The 16,529-nt window shown below is 40.1% G+C and overlaps 1 protein-coding gene across 10 annotated transcripts in view; it reads left to right on the top strand.

Annotated features, from left to right (window-relative positions):
• Positions 1-1,731: 1,731 nt before the first annotated feature.
• The window catches only part of pspc1 (paraspeckle component 1), a 33,600-nt gene continuing 18,802 nt past the window's right edge, over positions 1,732-16,529 (top strand). For 5 of the 10 annotated variants that reach the window (XR_014600282.1, XR_014600283.1, XR_014600284.1 and 2 more), the window contains exons 1-8: positions 1,732-2,072; positions 3,431-3,631; positions 5,597-5,746; positions 6,316-6,467; positions 7,714-7,818; positions 8,347-8,537; positions 9,083-9,167; positions 10,345-10,471. Coding sequence is in view for 4 of the 10 variants with exons in the window: in XM_084050848.1 (XP_083906974.1) it covers positions 1,863-2,072; positions 3,431-3,631; positions 5,597-5,746; positions 6,316-6,467; positions 7,714-7,818; positions 8,347-8,537; positions 9,083-9,167; positions 10,345-10,471 (1,221 nt within the window). In the remaining 6 variants the exon portion in view is untranslated. Of the gene's footprint in view, positions 2,073-3,430; positions 3,632-5,596; positions 5,747-6,315; positions 6,468-7,713; positions 7,819-8,340; positions 8,538-9,082; positions 9,168-10,344; positions 10,472-16,529 lie in introns of all 10 variants that reach the window. The other 5 variants (XR_014600281.1, XR_014600285.1, XM_084050850.1 and 2 more) reach the window with 3 other exon arrangements.

Below are 16,529 nucleotides of genomic sequence, written 5' to 3'. Positions count from 1 at the left end.
GCTCCTGCTCATTTGACTTAGCTATTTTGTCTCATCTGTTTAAGGAAATAGGTAGCTGATATATTGCACTTTTACCTTAGCGCTAGGTATGCTCTTGGTTGCTTGTTATTGCAGAAAATGCACTTATAACCTCTGGTGATTAGTAGCTTTCGTTCCCTACCTTTGTTGATTGCACTGATTGTAAGTCGCTTTGGATAAAAGCGTCTGCTAAATGACTGTAATGTAATGTAATGTAAACAGCGGAGCCTTGGCGGACGTTCGCCCGATCCTGGAAGAGAACGACATAGAACCGTTCTTTATGGAGCTAATGTGCATCGTGTGTGGGGAAACAAATCTGGAGTGTTTACTTTCCACAGCAGAGAGTGGGCGGGGTCTATAGTGTAGAGTCGGTGTTGCCATGTCCGCCGATTGTAAGCGCTTTAGGGCCAATGTTGGTGTTATAGGGTTCGTTTGGTTTGGCCTCGTTTTCATAGACCTCGCTGCTTGTTTCTCTCGCGAAACCTGGCACACAACGACGCATGCGCAGTTTGATCGGAGACCCAAGACCCCATCCACCCACCCACCGTCAGCTTACTAGAATTATAGTAGGACTAGACCATACCCGGTGAAGGGCGCCCTTCACCATACCCGGTGAAGGGCGCGCGTCCCCTCGTATATATATAAAAATTTGCTATATAAAAGAGCAAAATAGGCTTGCTATTTTCTGTTGCCCTGCAGCAGGCTTGAGTATATTTTTGATGGCATTTTACACCACTAACAACATTAATCAGAGAATCACACGTCTTTGTCACAACTCGTGTTTTGTCTTTTTTAACCAACACAGTACAAAGTACTGGACACACAGATGACACACAGGTCATAGATGACTCAGGTCATAAACCTGGAAATACAGGAAAATAAACATTGTATTACCATATATTCATAGCATATATGATTCACAATTAAACAGCAGGTAATGTAGCACAGTCTATCACAGTAGAACCGAAATAGCAGAAAATGACTACAATACCCATGAGGCATTCTGAACCATGAGCCAACAACGCGTCGCCCCAGCTACCATTAAGTTACAGTGTCCAAGTTACAATACACAAAATACACCAAAATAATACTTTTCAATGGACTACTTGGGTAGCACTGATAATATTAACCACAGTAAGGTTCATAAAGTGTGTTGATGAAACGTTTACATTGTTGATTAAGTCACGATGACGACTTTATGGAGCTAATGTGCATCGTGTGTGGGGAAACAAATCTGGAGTGTTTACTTTCCACAGCAGAGAGTGGGCGGGGTCTATGGTGTAGAGTCGGTGTTGCCATGTCCGCCGATTGTAAGCGCTTTAGGGCCAATCTTGGTGTTATAGGGTTCGTTTGGTTTGGCGTCGTTTTCATAGACCTCGCTGCTTGTTTCTCTCGCGAAACCTGGCAACACGACGCATGCGCAGTTTGATCGGAGACCCAAGACCCCATCCACCCACCCACCCACCGTCAGCTTTACTAGAATTATAGTAGGATATATATATATATAGTTTTAAAATCTAGGCTACCAGCCTTATACTGTAAGTACCATACCAGCCATACTAATTTCTATTAAAAGCTAATAATTATTCCGTTGTCTCTGGCTCACGCTCCAACACAGCACAGATAGCGGTAATGCCCCCTTAAACGCTGGTTGCCACACTAACAAGTAAACTGAAGAAGAAGAGGACTTCTGCCTCTGAATGTGCGCGCGCAGATAGTCTATCACCATCTTGCTGCACCGAACATTTAGCTGACAGGAGCTCCGGAGCGTCGACACAGCTTTTCATTCACATTAGAACAAATAATTATATCCAACAACAACACTCCCAAGTCTGAGTAAAAGAATGGCTAACCGAAATTTGAAGCAAGTGAGCATGCAGCAGCAGCAGGGCAACAACAACAACAACAGCAACTCCCCCCAACCACCGCCGAGACGCGGCGGCACCGAGTCCCCCGGAGAGCAGCAGCAGAGAGGGCCGAACAAAGAGGGCCCCACGCCGCCGCCTCCACAGGCAAGACCGGAGGACGAGGAGGAGGGCAGCGGGGAAGGCCCGGTCAGTGTTGCCATGTCCGCGCTTATTGATTGATTGATTGATTACTTTAACAGTTTGCAAAGACAAGCACAGGGAAGTACAGTTCAATACAAGGTCCGTTAATAGAATGTTTAAACCCAAAAAAGCACTACGGCTTGTTTCCATTGGGATCTTTTGTACTCAATTCATTGAAACATTTAATGACTGACACATATTCAATACTATGCAAACACATCATATAAACGAAAACGAGTAGAAATCATTTAGTATAAGCGACCGTGTGCTTCTTTTTCTGTAAAGTTGCTTGTAAAAATTGGTGGTTGTGTTTTTTTGGGCTCGTTGTACTTAATTATTTAGGCTTGCTTCCAGTTTTTTTTAAACCAGTTCCCAAATATTTTCATAAATGTGTTGTGCCCCAGGGGAGGCTGGGGAGCATTTGTGTCGTTAGAATGTTTAAAAAAAAATATTCCACATTTTATTTCAAGAGTTTTTGAAAATAGCAGATCTACAAGTATTGTAGATCTGCTATTTTCAAATAGCTGACTGTTTGAGAAATAGGAGATTGTCAGGAATGTTGCCATGTCCGCTTATCAAAGATCTTTTTTTGTGCACAGTTTCTAGATTCTACCTTACCATTAGCCATATAGAAACAGGTATATTCATTGGTACTGCTGAGGAGAATAGAGTTTGTGTGTGATTTGGAGGTAATTGAAAGTGAGGTTAATTTTTGAGTTTACTGCACCATTATGATGAATTAAGACATTTGTTGTTATTTTGTAAAATGTCATCTATTTGTGTTAACTTTTTTGGTCAGATGATTATCAAAGATTTGAATTGTGTTTTTAGGAAAGGTATTTTCTTTTTGGCAGACTTTGTGTGTAAGGCTTGGGGGCAAAAGACAGAATGTTCTGTATGTTTGAAGGAGTTTGAAAAAAAAGTTTTTATTTTGTTTTATATTGTACACCTATGATGATTTATATGTTGTGTCCTGTAAGTCTATGTGGGTGGGGCGCCTTTGGTGCATGACACAGAAATAAAGAAATCTATATCCATCTATATTATAATAAGCGTAAGCGACTTTGGGCTTGTTTTTCTGTAAAGTTGCTTGGAAATATTGGTTAGTTTTGGGTTGTATTCTTTCGGGCTTCTTTGCAAATGTTGCTTAAACCAGTGGTTCTGAAACATTTTCATGTCAAGGACCCCCAAATTCATGTGTATTTGTCCACCTACCACCCCCCCCCCCCCTCAAAGTTTCCTTTAAAAAAAAAAAAAATGCTTTGGGAAAATATGTTTTATTAATAAATATAATATAAATAATATATATATTATTTATAATATAAATATAATAATGAATATTAAATAATTTGTTTCTCACACAGAATCTGGCGCGGGAGATGATCCTGGACCTGAAGAGCATGCGGAGGCCGTGGGAGAAGACGTTCACGCAGCGTTGCCGTCTGTTCGTGGGCAACCTGCCCACGGACATCTCTGAAGAGGCCTTCAAGAAGATGTTCTCCAAGTACGGCGAGGTGAACGAGGTGTTCATCAACCGAGACCGTGGATTCGGCTTCATTCGCCTGGTAATTTCAATTTGCTTGCAATAAAATTGAGTTTTTTTTGTTGTTTTTTACTGTTTGTTGTAGCAGGAGCCAGGAAGAGCGTTGCCCATGGTAACGGTGTTGCACCAAATTATTCACTAACCTGTCAAATTCTGACTTCTGATTAGATGGAGGACTCACATGAATGATTTGCTGCTGTCTGTATGTATGTATATAAAGTTGTATGTATGTATGATTCTGGTGCATTATTGTCTTTATAATCATGCAAATGGATTTGTATGTATGCCTTAGATCAAGACTATCATAGATGTATTTTATTGATTTTGACATTTGCATATCTATGATGATCTATTACCGAAAGTAAAAGTCAGACCCGATAAAATACATCTATGATCTATTGATCTAAGGTTAGTAATAGAATGTATGTATTACTTAGATACATACATTATTTATGTAGGCTTTGTATGTAAGTAATACCTTCTTCCTATTTATATCACGTGTCACATGTCAGAATGTCTTGTAAGACTGAAAGAACTGTCATTTGGAAGTAGGGCCTATTTCAGAAATCTGATATTGTAATTGCTTTATAATTGTGTCATTTGTTGTGATATCTTTGTGCTAAATTCAAACCCTCATGTTTTTTGCAGTTTACTTCTGCAGTAACTATTTGATCATTGGAACACTAAGGAATGAAACTGCTGATTTCTGGTGCATTATTGTCTTTATAAATAATCATGCAAATAGATTGTTTGAGGCGGGAGGTAGAGTGGTCACTTGCTGTTCCAGGCTTCATGTGGAAATGTCCCTGAGCAAGACATTAATCCACCATGCACTCATTTAGAGCAGAACACTTCTGGTTCAAACATAATTTCCCCTTGGGGATCACTACAAATAATAAATACCCCTTTTCTTATTGAAATGTTTAGAAAGCCAATTATTTTTACCCCCTTTTCGTCCAATTTAGTTGTGCCAATTTAATTCCTCCCTCTGCTTGCCACTGCCGTTGTACCCTACTGGCTCACCTGCCAGTGTGGAGCGCCCACCGGGAGGACATAGAGCCTTTGTCCTACTCTTCCCCCTCCCTGCTGACAGGCGCTGCCCCAGCAGCAGGAGTAGTGTCTTGCATTAACAAATATATCACCCTCCCTGCCCGGCTTCCCTCCTTGAACACAAGCCAGTTGTGTTCTTTTAGACGCTTCTTGGCCAAACCGGATGCACCGCGGTGGATTCAAACCCCTAGGCTCCATGGTGATGGGCTGGTACTTCACCGTACTGTACTGGGTAGCGCAGGGTACCCCTGCTGTTGGTGGCGCATTGGTACCCCCTGATTAATGCCTCAGGTCCCAATGCTCTGCACTAGTCCGCAAAGTATTTTAAAATATCCAACAGTCAAGATTGTTTTCATCAGTCATAGTGGTCCAACATGCAGCGGCTCAATAGTGTGCTTGTTACATACCTGTATGTCCACAGAAAATTCAGCTGTAGGCGGTTGTCGCTACTGTCATGCTAAAACAAAATTGTAGGCTCCATAGGCCATCATGCATACTTTAGTAAACAGGAAATGTAACATTTTCTCTGCCATAGCAAGAAGAAAATAGTTACCGTTCCTGTCCCTTATTGCATTAATTATTTACAATTGATGCAAAAATGGTGTAACGCATTCCTTTTTTTCATGGAGTAATAGGTGAAGTAATTTCTGGTGGATATCTAATGAGTAAAGTGTTGCTTAATACTAAAGCCCGACACATGTTATTGCCGAATACACAGTGTATTTACCATAATCCTATTTGCCTGCAGTGTATTGTTTAGCATTAATTTTGCATGGTCAAAATGAGGCTCTTGCAACATTTCTAAGGGATAATATTTTGGCATTCATTTCAACCATACAGTAGACCTGAATTATCTAACAATTGTTCCTGAAGTAAGATTCTTTTGAGGTATAGGACTTTTTTTTTTCTAAATCCTCCATGTTACTTTGTGTCACAGGAAACCCGTACACTGGCAGAGATCGCCAAGGCAGAGCTGGACGGGACTGTCTTGAAAAACCGACCTATAAGGATCCGTTTTGCTACACATGGCTCTGCACTCACTGTGCGCAATCTGTCTCCCGTGGTTACAAACGAGCTGCTGGAAGAGGTAGTCAAACAAACTGTTGTGCACGTTTGCTCATCGCTTTTATAGTTATTTTAATTGTTTTTCTCAAGTGCTTTGTAATTGCATTTGTCATTCCAACTCGCCTCCTGCCATACAAACACCTCAATGAAATTATTCTGATCTTTTTTTAACCCATTGAGACCTGAAGCCGATTCTACATGTCTCCTAAATCTCAACAGTTTTCTGAAAAACGTACAGTATGTTTCTTTACCAGTGGTGCTCAATCTTTTTCATGTCAAGGACCCCCAAAATTATATGTATTTGGCCGCGGACCCCCATCAAAATATTTTGTTCCAGGGACCCCCAGAAGCAAAAGATTTGAAAAATGTTCGCTTTAAAAATATATATATTCAAAGATTTGCACACATTTTCGCGATTTTTCAAAAATAGCAGATGTATAAGCTCGTAGCTTATGTATGAGCTTGTATATCTGCTATTTTTGAATAGCCAAAAGTGTAAAATAATGCGTTTTAGCTCAAATCTAAAAATGACACAGTTCCAGGTCTTAATGGGTTAAATGGTCTGATTTCTAAACCATTATGAATCCACAGGCGTTTGCTGAGTTTGGGCCAGTAGAACGAGCCGTTGTGGTGGTGGATGACCGTGGGCGTCCAACAGGAAAGGGCTTTGTGGAGTTTGCCAACAAACCAACTGCTCGCAAAGCCCTGGACCGCTGCAATGAGGGGGCGCTGCTACTCACCACGTAAGAGGCTTGCAAGCATTGTGTGTGTGTGTGTGTGTGTGTGTGTGTGATAAAAAGAGTCTGCAACTTTTTAGATGGAATTTAGTTCTATTCTACATGTCTCCTAAATCTCAACAGTATTCTCAAAAACGTATGTTTCTATATCAGTGGTGCTCAATCTTTTTCATGTCAAGGACCCCCAAAATTCTATGTATTTGGCCGCGGACCCCCATCAAAATATTTTGTTCCAGGGACCCCCAGAAGCAAAGATTTGAGTTAAAAATGTTCGCTTTAAAAATATATATATTCAAAGATTTGCACCCATTTTCACGATTTTTCAAAAATAGCAGATCTACAAGCTCGTAGCGCTGCACTCGGTGCCCCGCTATGAGCTTGTATATCTGCTATTTTTGAATAGCCCAAAGTGTAAAATAATGCTGTTTAGCTCAAATCTAAAAATGACACAGTTCCAGGTCTTAATGGGATAAAGTGTATCCTTTTGTACTACAACATGCAAAGCATGAGTATGAATCCCAGACTTGTGTGTTGCGGGTACTCTTATTTTCAGTTGACTAGACCCAATAATGGAATGTTTTTCACAGAGATAATTAGATTACATTAGATAGACTGATTTCTATGTTATACTTCTACATCCGTTGTGTAGTTTTCATTGTAACTAACAGGCTTTATGAATTCCATTCTGCCATTTTGAGCACTTTTGTGTATACTTTGGCCTGTACAAATCTATAGAAAGATCAATCAAATAATACAGACAGATGTTGCAGTGGAATATCCACAACAAGGAGTTTAAAAGACCTCATGATGGTTATTTGAATGTCCATTTAAATTGCATTATCTGTGTAAAGATTGCATCATCATTTGCCAAAGCGGAGTTTTCCTTGGCTCTGTTGCTCTCTCTGGGGGGGACAAATGTTGGGTCCCTGCTCTACATGTAAAGTGTCTTTGGACAGCTTGTTTTGATTTGGAATTATAATAAAATGTTATCGATGAACCTACAGCAATAATGGCGAGGTGCTCTGCATTATTATAGGGTCTGAACAAACTATGGTGGTAACCTCCCTATAATGGTAGGTCATAAGATAAGACGGAGCACTCGGCCATGAATCGTCCCTTTGCCTATCACTGTCGGTACATTAGCCTTGCATGAGTGTAAGCCCTTCAGTAAGACAGCACTGTAGTATGTGTGGAGTACCTTATAACAACCGTATGTAGAGTCTGTTTGAACCTTTTGCATTGCCCTCCCCAGCACCCCTCGTCCAGTCATTGTGGAGCCCACAGAGCAGCTGGATGACGAGGATGGACTGCCAGAGAAACTCCTGCAGAAAACTCCAGGGTATCACAAGTATGTGGAGTGCAAATGTATTGATGGCTTACTTATAACAATGGTTCCTGACTGTGTTCTTCAGGGACCCATGGTTTTCTATCTTATCTATGTGTTGTCCAATTCTTCCTTTCCATTGCAAAAGGGCACGGTCATTCATGGAAATTAGGTGCTGAGCATTTTACATTATTAGTCTTTACATTACAATCGGGGTGAACAGGACATGTCCATTGCTGTGGTGCTGCTATAGTATTAGTAGACTGAAAGAACCCCCCCCCCCCGCCCTCTGCACTCTGATTGGTTAGGAGATAACAAGGTCCTAAGACCAGCGTTCCTGCAACGTTCTCCCAGCCTTTTTTTCTTTTGAAAGAAAGGGCATGGGTTTCCGAGGCTATAGTATTAGAACCGGGGACCCGGTTAGCCGGGTAAATGAGAAGGTGTGTCCAAGCTTTTGTCTGATACTAGTAGTTGAATCCTAATTAAAGGTCTATGGTCTGCTGGGACGCTACTCTTGTTCTCAGTATTTAATGTTCCGTGTGTTTTATTTTCCAGAGAGAGAGAGCAGCCACCACGCTTCGCCCAGCCAGGCACCTTTGAGTTTGAGTACGCGTCTCGTTGGAAGGCTTTGGACGAGATGGAGAAGCAGCAGAGAGAGCAGGTGGACTTAAACATCAGAGAGGCCAAAGAGAAGCTGGAAACCGAGATGGAGTCAGCCAAGCATGAGCACCAGCTCATGCTCATGAGACAAGGTAGAGACTCCACGTGTGCATACCTGCTAGGCTTGCTCGATGTTGATGTTTTTTTTCTATACTCACTCAAGTTCTCTGTAAGAAAAATAATAATTGTCTTTGCTGATTTAATCGTCCAAAATCTTACTTGCAAAATCACCAAGACAACCTACCTACTGCCACTTAAAACAATGACCATTTGCAGTACTACTTACAAGCCACGGAGTGGTGCTATTGAGTTACATCATACAACATGTAATAAATGCAAATCAAGGCTTTTAATCTATCATTGTACCGTCAATCAATTGAACACGCCAACAATGGAAGGTTGAGATCCATTTAGTAGCATAACATAATTGGCGGTAGCATAACTAGAGATTAGATTGTTATAGCGAGCAAAAGGGGTCTTTTAAGCTCAGCCTAATGCGAAGGCTTGGTTCTCAAGCCTTCATGGTAGAACCAAACGGCAATGCCCTATGTTCATTATGGGACAGATAATACATGTTTCGATTCTCACTCTGCTCTTCACTAATTTCCTGTCTCTATTAATTTCTCCCCTTTCTAAGATCTGATGAGGCGCCAGGAGGAACTGAGAAGGCTGGAGGAGCTTCGTAACCAGGAACTGCAAAAACGCAAGCAGATAGAGATGAGGTGCGGTTCTCATCTTGCTTTAACCACTTAAACCTTCTAGAACCCCCAAAAAAAGAGAAGAATATTACAGAACATCACCAGTTCTGGGAGGTTTCTGGTTATGGAAGGCTCACTCTCATTCCTGCCGCTTGACTAGGAGCTGAAATTGAACTCCATAGTAGTGTCTCATGTGACCTGGCATACATAAGGCAGTCAGAACTTCATGTAACAGTTGTTTTCGGGAGGTTTTGAGTTTGCAAGAAAGCAATTACTGAACCACTTTCTAAAACACTGTTGCTAGTATTCTCAATAAGATCCACGTACGGAGCTACAATAGCTTCTGGGAACAAACAATAGAGCTATGACACTTGTGCCCACGAGTCCTATAGTGAAAATAGGACTCTGAATGCAGTGACAACAAAAGTGACGGAATTAACTGCATATTTTAAAATGGATGACATGTTTTTATCCAAGCTAAAACCAAGCTAAACAGTGTTGACAATGAACACAAAGAAGGAAAATGTCCTGCCAGGAATCTTAGCACATTTTGTAACCTTTAAAATCTGCATGTCTGATCATGTGAGGATAATGTGAATGTGATCTGTATGGGTACTCGGTTAAAAACAAATGGACAGAAATAAGGCAATGACAAAAGCTCAGGTTTAGAAGACTGAGTGATTATTATTTTAGTACTAAAACATGAGATAGACTTACAGTTTCAATGTAGCAAAGAAATGCAATGGGTAAGAGTCTGTGTCCATCAGGCCCTCTTTCTGAAGTTAGTTACAGTATATACTTGACATACATGGTCATAAAATGCTGATTAACTGTGTTTAACTCAATTTGGTTTCCTCCTTGTATTGACAACAACACATGGTAGTAACCCTAGGTTACAGGTCAATGGTACAGGTCATTTAAGAATACATTTTACAACATAACTACACATTAACGGGACATAAGCATACACAATTTAGAGTTCTCTAAATGAAATGTCTCACTTTAGATATTCAGAATTCCTTAACAATATCCTTGCAGGCTGAGGCATTAGTTCAACAACACTTTACTCAAAAATACTCATCTCGAGTTACACATCCATAGAGTTGTATTAGAAAATCTAATAATTGATTTGGGCCTTTTTACCGTAGTTGTAGCTGTATAAACAAGCAGACTTTGACTAATTTTCTCTTTGACTGATTAGTCACCTTTCTCCCCTGTCCAGGCACGAGGAGGAGAGGAGGCGTCGAGAAGAGGAGATGCTGAGACACAGGGAGCAGGAAGACATCAGACGACAGCCAGAAGGCTTCAAGTCCAACTTCATGGACAACGTGAGTACCTAGGAATGTTCTGTATCTCTCACACACCTATTCTGTAACACTCTACAGGCCACTCCAGTAACACCAACACCTACATCCATGCTTTTAACAGAATATAATAATGCTGCACACAAAACATGCAAGATTAAGAGTGTTTGGATATAGGAAGGGGGCAGGCGCATCACATTCCTATTTCTTAACCTTTTGTTAACCTGTTATCAACAAGGGGAAAACATTTAATGAATTATGCCAACTAAAATAGCCCCCTTTATACAAATCTACACACCACACTCAGACAATTATGTCCATGTTGCATTGTCAAATATATTTACAGTACACCCATATCCACATACATGTTTGAGACAAATACTACTAGTTGCGACTGTATTATCCTTCTGCGTCAAGGTGTCGCTGTAACTGTGTCATAAAGACTCATAGTTCTGTGTAGACTTGACCGGTGTATTGTCACACGACTGCTGTACAACTAGATAGCCGTGTCATACATTCGTTCTAGACTACACAAGAGGCAGAGACGGTATAATATAGAGACACTTATATAGATCCACAATAGGGATGCTCAGGTCAATTAGCCACTGTTTTCATTCCAAATGACTCGATAGGTGGCCTCCAAATTGCCCAATCTCTTAAACCGACCAATTACCGTATTTTCCGCACTATAAGGCGCACCGTCAGTGCGCCTTATAGTGCGGATGCGCCTTATAATCCGATGCGCCTTATATATCTATCAATATTGGTTCCCTTGGTTTCCGCACTATAAGGCGCACCGTCAGTGCGCCTTATAGTGCGGATGCGCCTTATAATGCGGTGCGCCCTATGTATGAAAATAATACATTTATTGAAGGTGCGCCTTATACTCAGATGCGCCTTATAGTGCGGAAAATACGGTACATTAATATTTGTAACTGTGTAGTGCGGTTTGTGCCATGATAACGGCTAAGCAAAAACAAAAAAAAAGTGCCCTTTTTGTAAGTCGACTCATTGCTATAATTGATCACGCCTAGAGAGAGATTAGTGAAGTGGACCACCCAGAACAACTACATTTTTTGCAGTGTCCGCATTGCATCCATTGCCCATATTTGAAGAAGTGCGCATAAGGCATAGCATTCTGCATACCTACGCCAGCACCACTGACCCGTGTTTACAGACACCTACGACAACACCTGTGTACTGTACCTACGCAAACACCACAGATACTTACGACAACACCTGTGTAGCTATGCCAACACCACAGACACCTTTGATGGCACCTTGACGCAGAATCATAAATTCGCCTTAGTGTAAAGTTCTCTTAACTTTATTGAAGACTGCCCCTGGTTCCTTTGACCAGAATGAATAACCTCTTTGAAGTGGGATGGGATTGTGGGTTTATTCTTTTCAGATGTTTGCGAGGTCATGAGGTTTATTTGCCCGTGTGCAGCCTTGGTCACTGTACTTCGAATGCATTTCTTATAGAGACAGCGTATTGGTTAGGGATGTTGATTATAGTCATGCAGTGCTTTTACCCTTGACTGACCTTACCCCATGTTCTTCTTGTGGTTTGACAAAATACTGACAAATATAAAACTTAATGGGTAATAAGGTAACCTAGATGTTGAATGGCCATCGTTGTCACATTTACAGATTATTTTTGACATGACTCTTACTTATTGGTGTTTTCTGTTATTGTGTCATAGAGCTGTACCTTTAAGAACAGACACAAGTACTTATTTGAAGTTGCCACTTGGATCTATACAATTAGCTTCTTGCATAATAATGAAATTCAACCTCGATAAGAAAGGACTGTTCTCCTCTCAGTGTTTTAGTTCAAATGCATGTTTTTGTTGATTAGCAGGGCTCCAGACTAACGTTTTAGTTGGTTGCAGTGGTGCGCTTAACATTTTTTTTTATGTACCGTGGGTGCACCAGCATATAATTTAGGTGCACACAGCCACCCACACTTCCACACACAGACCTGTTAAATGTAAGTTGCACTGGTGCAACCAAATGCAAATTTGTAGTTGAACTTGACAGATTTGTGGGAGATTTTGCCCAAAATGGGTGCACTCAGTCTGGAGCCCTGTGATTAATTAGTGACTGACATGTTTGGTCTTTTTACAAAACAAAATGCCAAATTAAACCATAATGTGCTCACTATGATAAAAAAAAAAGAGTATCAAGATAATTGATCAGGCTTCTTTTGATCCACTATTTTGGTTAATGTTTTCATTTTATTTTAACCTTTTCATGGAAATGTGTATGGTTGAATAATTTGGGAATATTCAAAGGTGGAAACTACATAGGAATTTAAGGGAATATGGGATTTAACAGTTATTAAAGAAGTATAGGGTAATGAGACAGTTTGGACTCAAAGGAATCATTTAAGATGCTGCTCAACAGTGTCAGTCTTTTCCATGTATTAGTATGTAAACATAATTTTGAATCTGTCCTACTAACAATGACAATTCTGAGTCTATAGGGGCTTGGGACATAATGTAATACACCTATAATGGTGACCCTTCCTATTCCAGTTTAGCTTAACTTTGGAGCAATATTAAGCTTTGAATTAGTACTATTTGTTAGTTAACTGAAATCTAAAATGTATTCAGCCCAGTAATCAAAACCTTCCTGAAAGCGTGTAGTCCTTTGGCTTAGATTGTGCAGTAGTGAGCTCAATAGTATACAATATATGGTGAGAATTATCAGTAAATATTGTAACTGTTTGACCGTATAAGAAATAGTCTGGGGTGCCAGCCAGGCGTTTCACCTGACAAAGTAATGTTCAGTCCTATCCACTACATAAGGCTGCGCATAGAAGTTCTTTGTAGTTAGATCCAAGCCCATGACAGTACCAACATTCACCGCTCCCGATAAAACCGCAAGGTATCAGTTCGTTGTATGAAACCCTCCTGCTCTATTTAGTTCAGTGTTCAGTATTCACGATCACCTCTGTGCTGATAATTACAAGCGTTTGCTTCCTTCCGAGATTATCCCCACAGACCGAGGGTTTCTCCTGGCGATCGGTTCGATCCCTTTTTAGGAACTGTATCCCTCCTTGTGAGCTCCACTATCGGAACACGGAATACGCGAATCCACACAGAACTGAAACTTCGGGGGGAAACGCGCGTACCACAATTTAACAAAGGGCAGCCACCTCCAGTCCTCACTCAGCTCAGACACCGACTCAGGTAGAGTGAGTGACTACGTCATTCCATTCATAAAATTGAATGCCCCGCAAGTGAGGCCAGGCAGCGTTTGGCATGGTTGAATCTAATCACTGGGCGTTAACGTGAATGAACTGATAAAAGCATAGTCAGTAGGCGGGAGCTGCGATGCTCTGCTAATCGCCACATTATGATGGAGGAGTGCACTGTGCATGCAGAGGGTTGGAATAATACTGAATTCTGATTAAATGGGATGCTGGCAAATTAACTCTACATGTAAAGAAAGAATACACTGCACATTGAATGCTCTATGCGTGGTTGCAATTCAGCTGAATTTCCATTAAATAAGGATGTTTTAACCAAAGCATGCCACAAGACCTAGTATTGCCATATGTGCATGTTTTCCCCAAAATAAGTACAATTATATTAAGATTTTATTTATTGAAATTGGACAACATTCCCGAAATTCCATAGCTTAACATAAAAATTGCAGACCCTTTGCAGCCCTAGAAGTGTCAAATTATTGCTGTATAATACATTAATACCACTAAGCTAGTGGTAATATTATAATATTATCAAACCTTGACAAGCAGAGCTTTCAAGAATGATTATAACCATTTCTAAAATTATCGTAGCGCATTATATGTATACATGTATATGTTTCTGTGGTTTTAGCTAAGCTCATGATTTGTAATACACTAGAGAATTAGTAGAGCACTTGGGCTTATTCAAGTATATGTATTGAGGTAAATGAAGAACACATTAAGTAGCCTACTTAGTGTAAACGTTCTCATATCAGTTTTGTAATAACACACAAGCCATTATAGTTTAAAGCAAGAGATTTAACATCTCTCACCCATAAATAAAACCGCTGAATTGTATGAATTAATTCTCAGTCAATGGCCCAATGACCGTAGTCCCTAATCTTCAGTATGCATGTACTGTAGCAGATGCTGAAGTGTGTGACTTGATGTTGATTTAATCTGTAATAACTTTTCTCCTCCAGTCCTTTGCTGTGTTGAGAAGTTCCCCGGAGTCCCCCCCACACACACACACACACACACACACACACACACACACACACACACACACACACACACAGTCGAAACACATTCCTTTTTTAATTAACATACTGGTCATATTGTCTGTTGTACCTCTACCTCATTGAATCTCTAGACTACACATGTTTTGATCTAGAAATTGGTCACCCACAGGAATTGTGCGCATTCAGTGAGAAAATAATACGTCTTAAAGGGCAAGACCACTTTGGTAGAGGTTTGGGTTGTGTAGTTACCTTCCTATGATGTAACTCCAAAGGTGGACAAGAAATCGAAAATAATTGCTCCATTGATTAGAAATTGATAATTCAAAATATGCTCTTCATTGACTTACATTGTACGGTAAAACAGCTCTCAAAGTCACTCTTTTACCCCATAAACGAATGCAAACAAAGTTGATTCAGACAATATAGAACATCACCAAAACCAGTACTGTTTATTTTTTTTATAAAAATGTCAACTTCCTGTTGATTTTACCATTTTTATTAAGAAGAAAACCCGGACTGGATCCGCGGATCCGGATTCGGATCTTCAAATAGTAAAATCAACAGGAAGTTCACATTTTTATAAAAAAAACAAACAGTACTTGGTTTGATGATGTTCTATATTGTCTGAATCGGCTTTGTTTGTGTTCGTTTACGTGCTAAAAGAGTGACTTTGAGAGCTGTTTTACCATACAATGTAAGTCAATGAGGAGCATATTTTGAATTATCAATTTCTAATCAATGGAGCAATTATTTTTGATTTCTTGTCCACGTTTGGTGTTACATCATGGCAAGGTAACTACACAACCCAAACCTCTACCAAAGTGGTCTTACCCTTTAAGTAATGAGAACCAGAATTTAACCAACTGATGATTTGAGAAGGAGCCCATCTGGTAAAATAAGAAAGATACTGCCCACCTAGTTAACACTAGGTGGGCAAAAGAGACACTTTAATGGAGGGGGGAGTAAGATGCTCATATTTGTCATTCCCTGACCATTACCTAATACAGCTTCCCAATCTACCTGTTACTGCAGAGGCCATAGACTTAGACTGTAGAGTTTTACAGCAGTCTTAACTGTCTGGCCACCACACTTATTGTTGTACTGTACTATGTTAATATATGCAACAGTCTGTCTGCTTAGTTGCAGTCTGGTTATCGTCGTCTTTGTTAAAAAATAACACCATTCTCACTATTATTTCTGTCACACTATTGCAGTAAATACAATTTCAAGTTGGGATATTCACCAGATATTCAGATCCAAGCTCAAAAGAATCTTTATCTTAACCAATGTTTGCAGTCTCCCAGCAGGGTAGGTCAGCCCTGTACCACCTCGGCAGCTGCTGGGCTGTCAGGAACCTAAAATGGCTTCCATTTGTTTGACTTGAATAGTTAAAGGAGTAGTTTACCTCAAAAGAATCTCTAAAAAATCAAGGCTTCATGGGGTGTGTAATTGATTGAATATAAGTTGTTTTTCTGGTGAAGTACTCCTTTAACTTGTGTTTATTGTTATTCCCAGTATTTTCTAGGTGACATGAGAACTGACTGACTGTCACACATAGTAAAACACTCTACAGGTGCACCTGTTCTTTATTGCAATTTTTTACTTCATAGAATGTTTTTATTTCACAAACACAAATCTACAACCAGATCACATGATCTCACGTAAAGGACACAGTGAGTCCACACGAATGTCAACCTGCTTTATTTTTGTTCATATATTTTTATTGGAAATTGTCCATGCCACGTGGCTTAAAACATTCTACCACAAAGGCTACAATTATTTAGATTTCCCAATGGGATAAAATAATATTCAACGTTTTTTGCTAATTCCTTCTAACAAGACAGCCTCTTAACAAAAGGGCTAA

Source organism: Gymnoscopelus microlampas, assembly GCF_963454915.1.
Source record: "Gymnoscopelus microlampas genome assembly, chromosome: 24".
Classification (NCBI taxonomy): Eukaryota; Metazoa; Chordata; class Actinopteri; order Myctophiformes; family Myctophidae; genus Gymnoscopelus; species Gymnoscopelus microlampas.
This window is presented reverse-complemented; position numbering and strand designations above follow the sequence as displayed.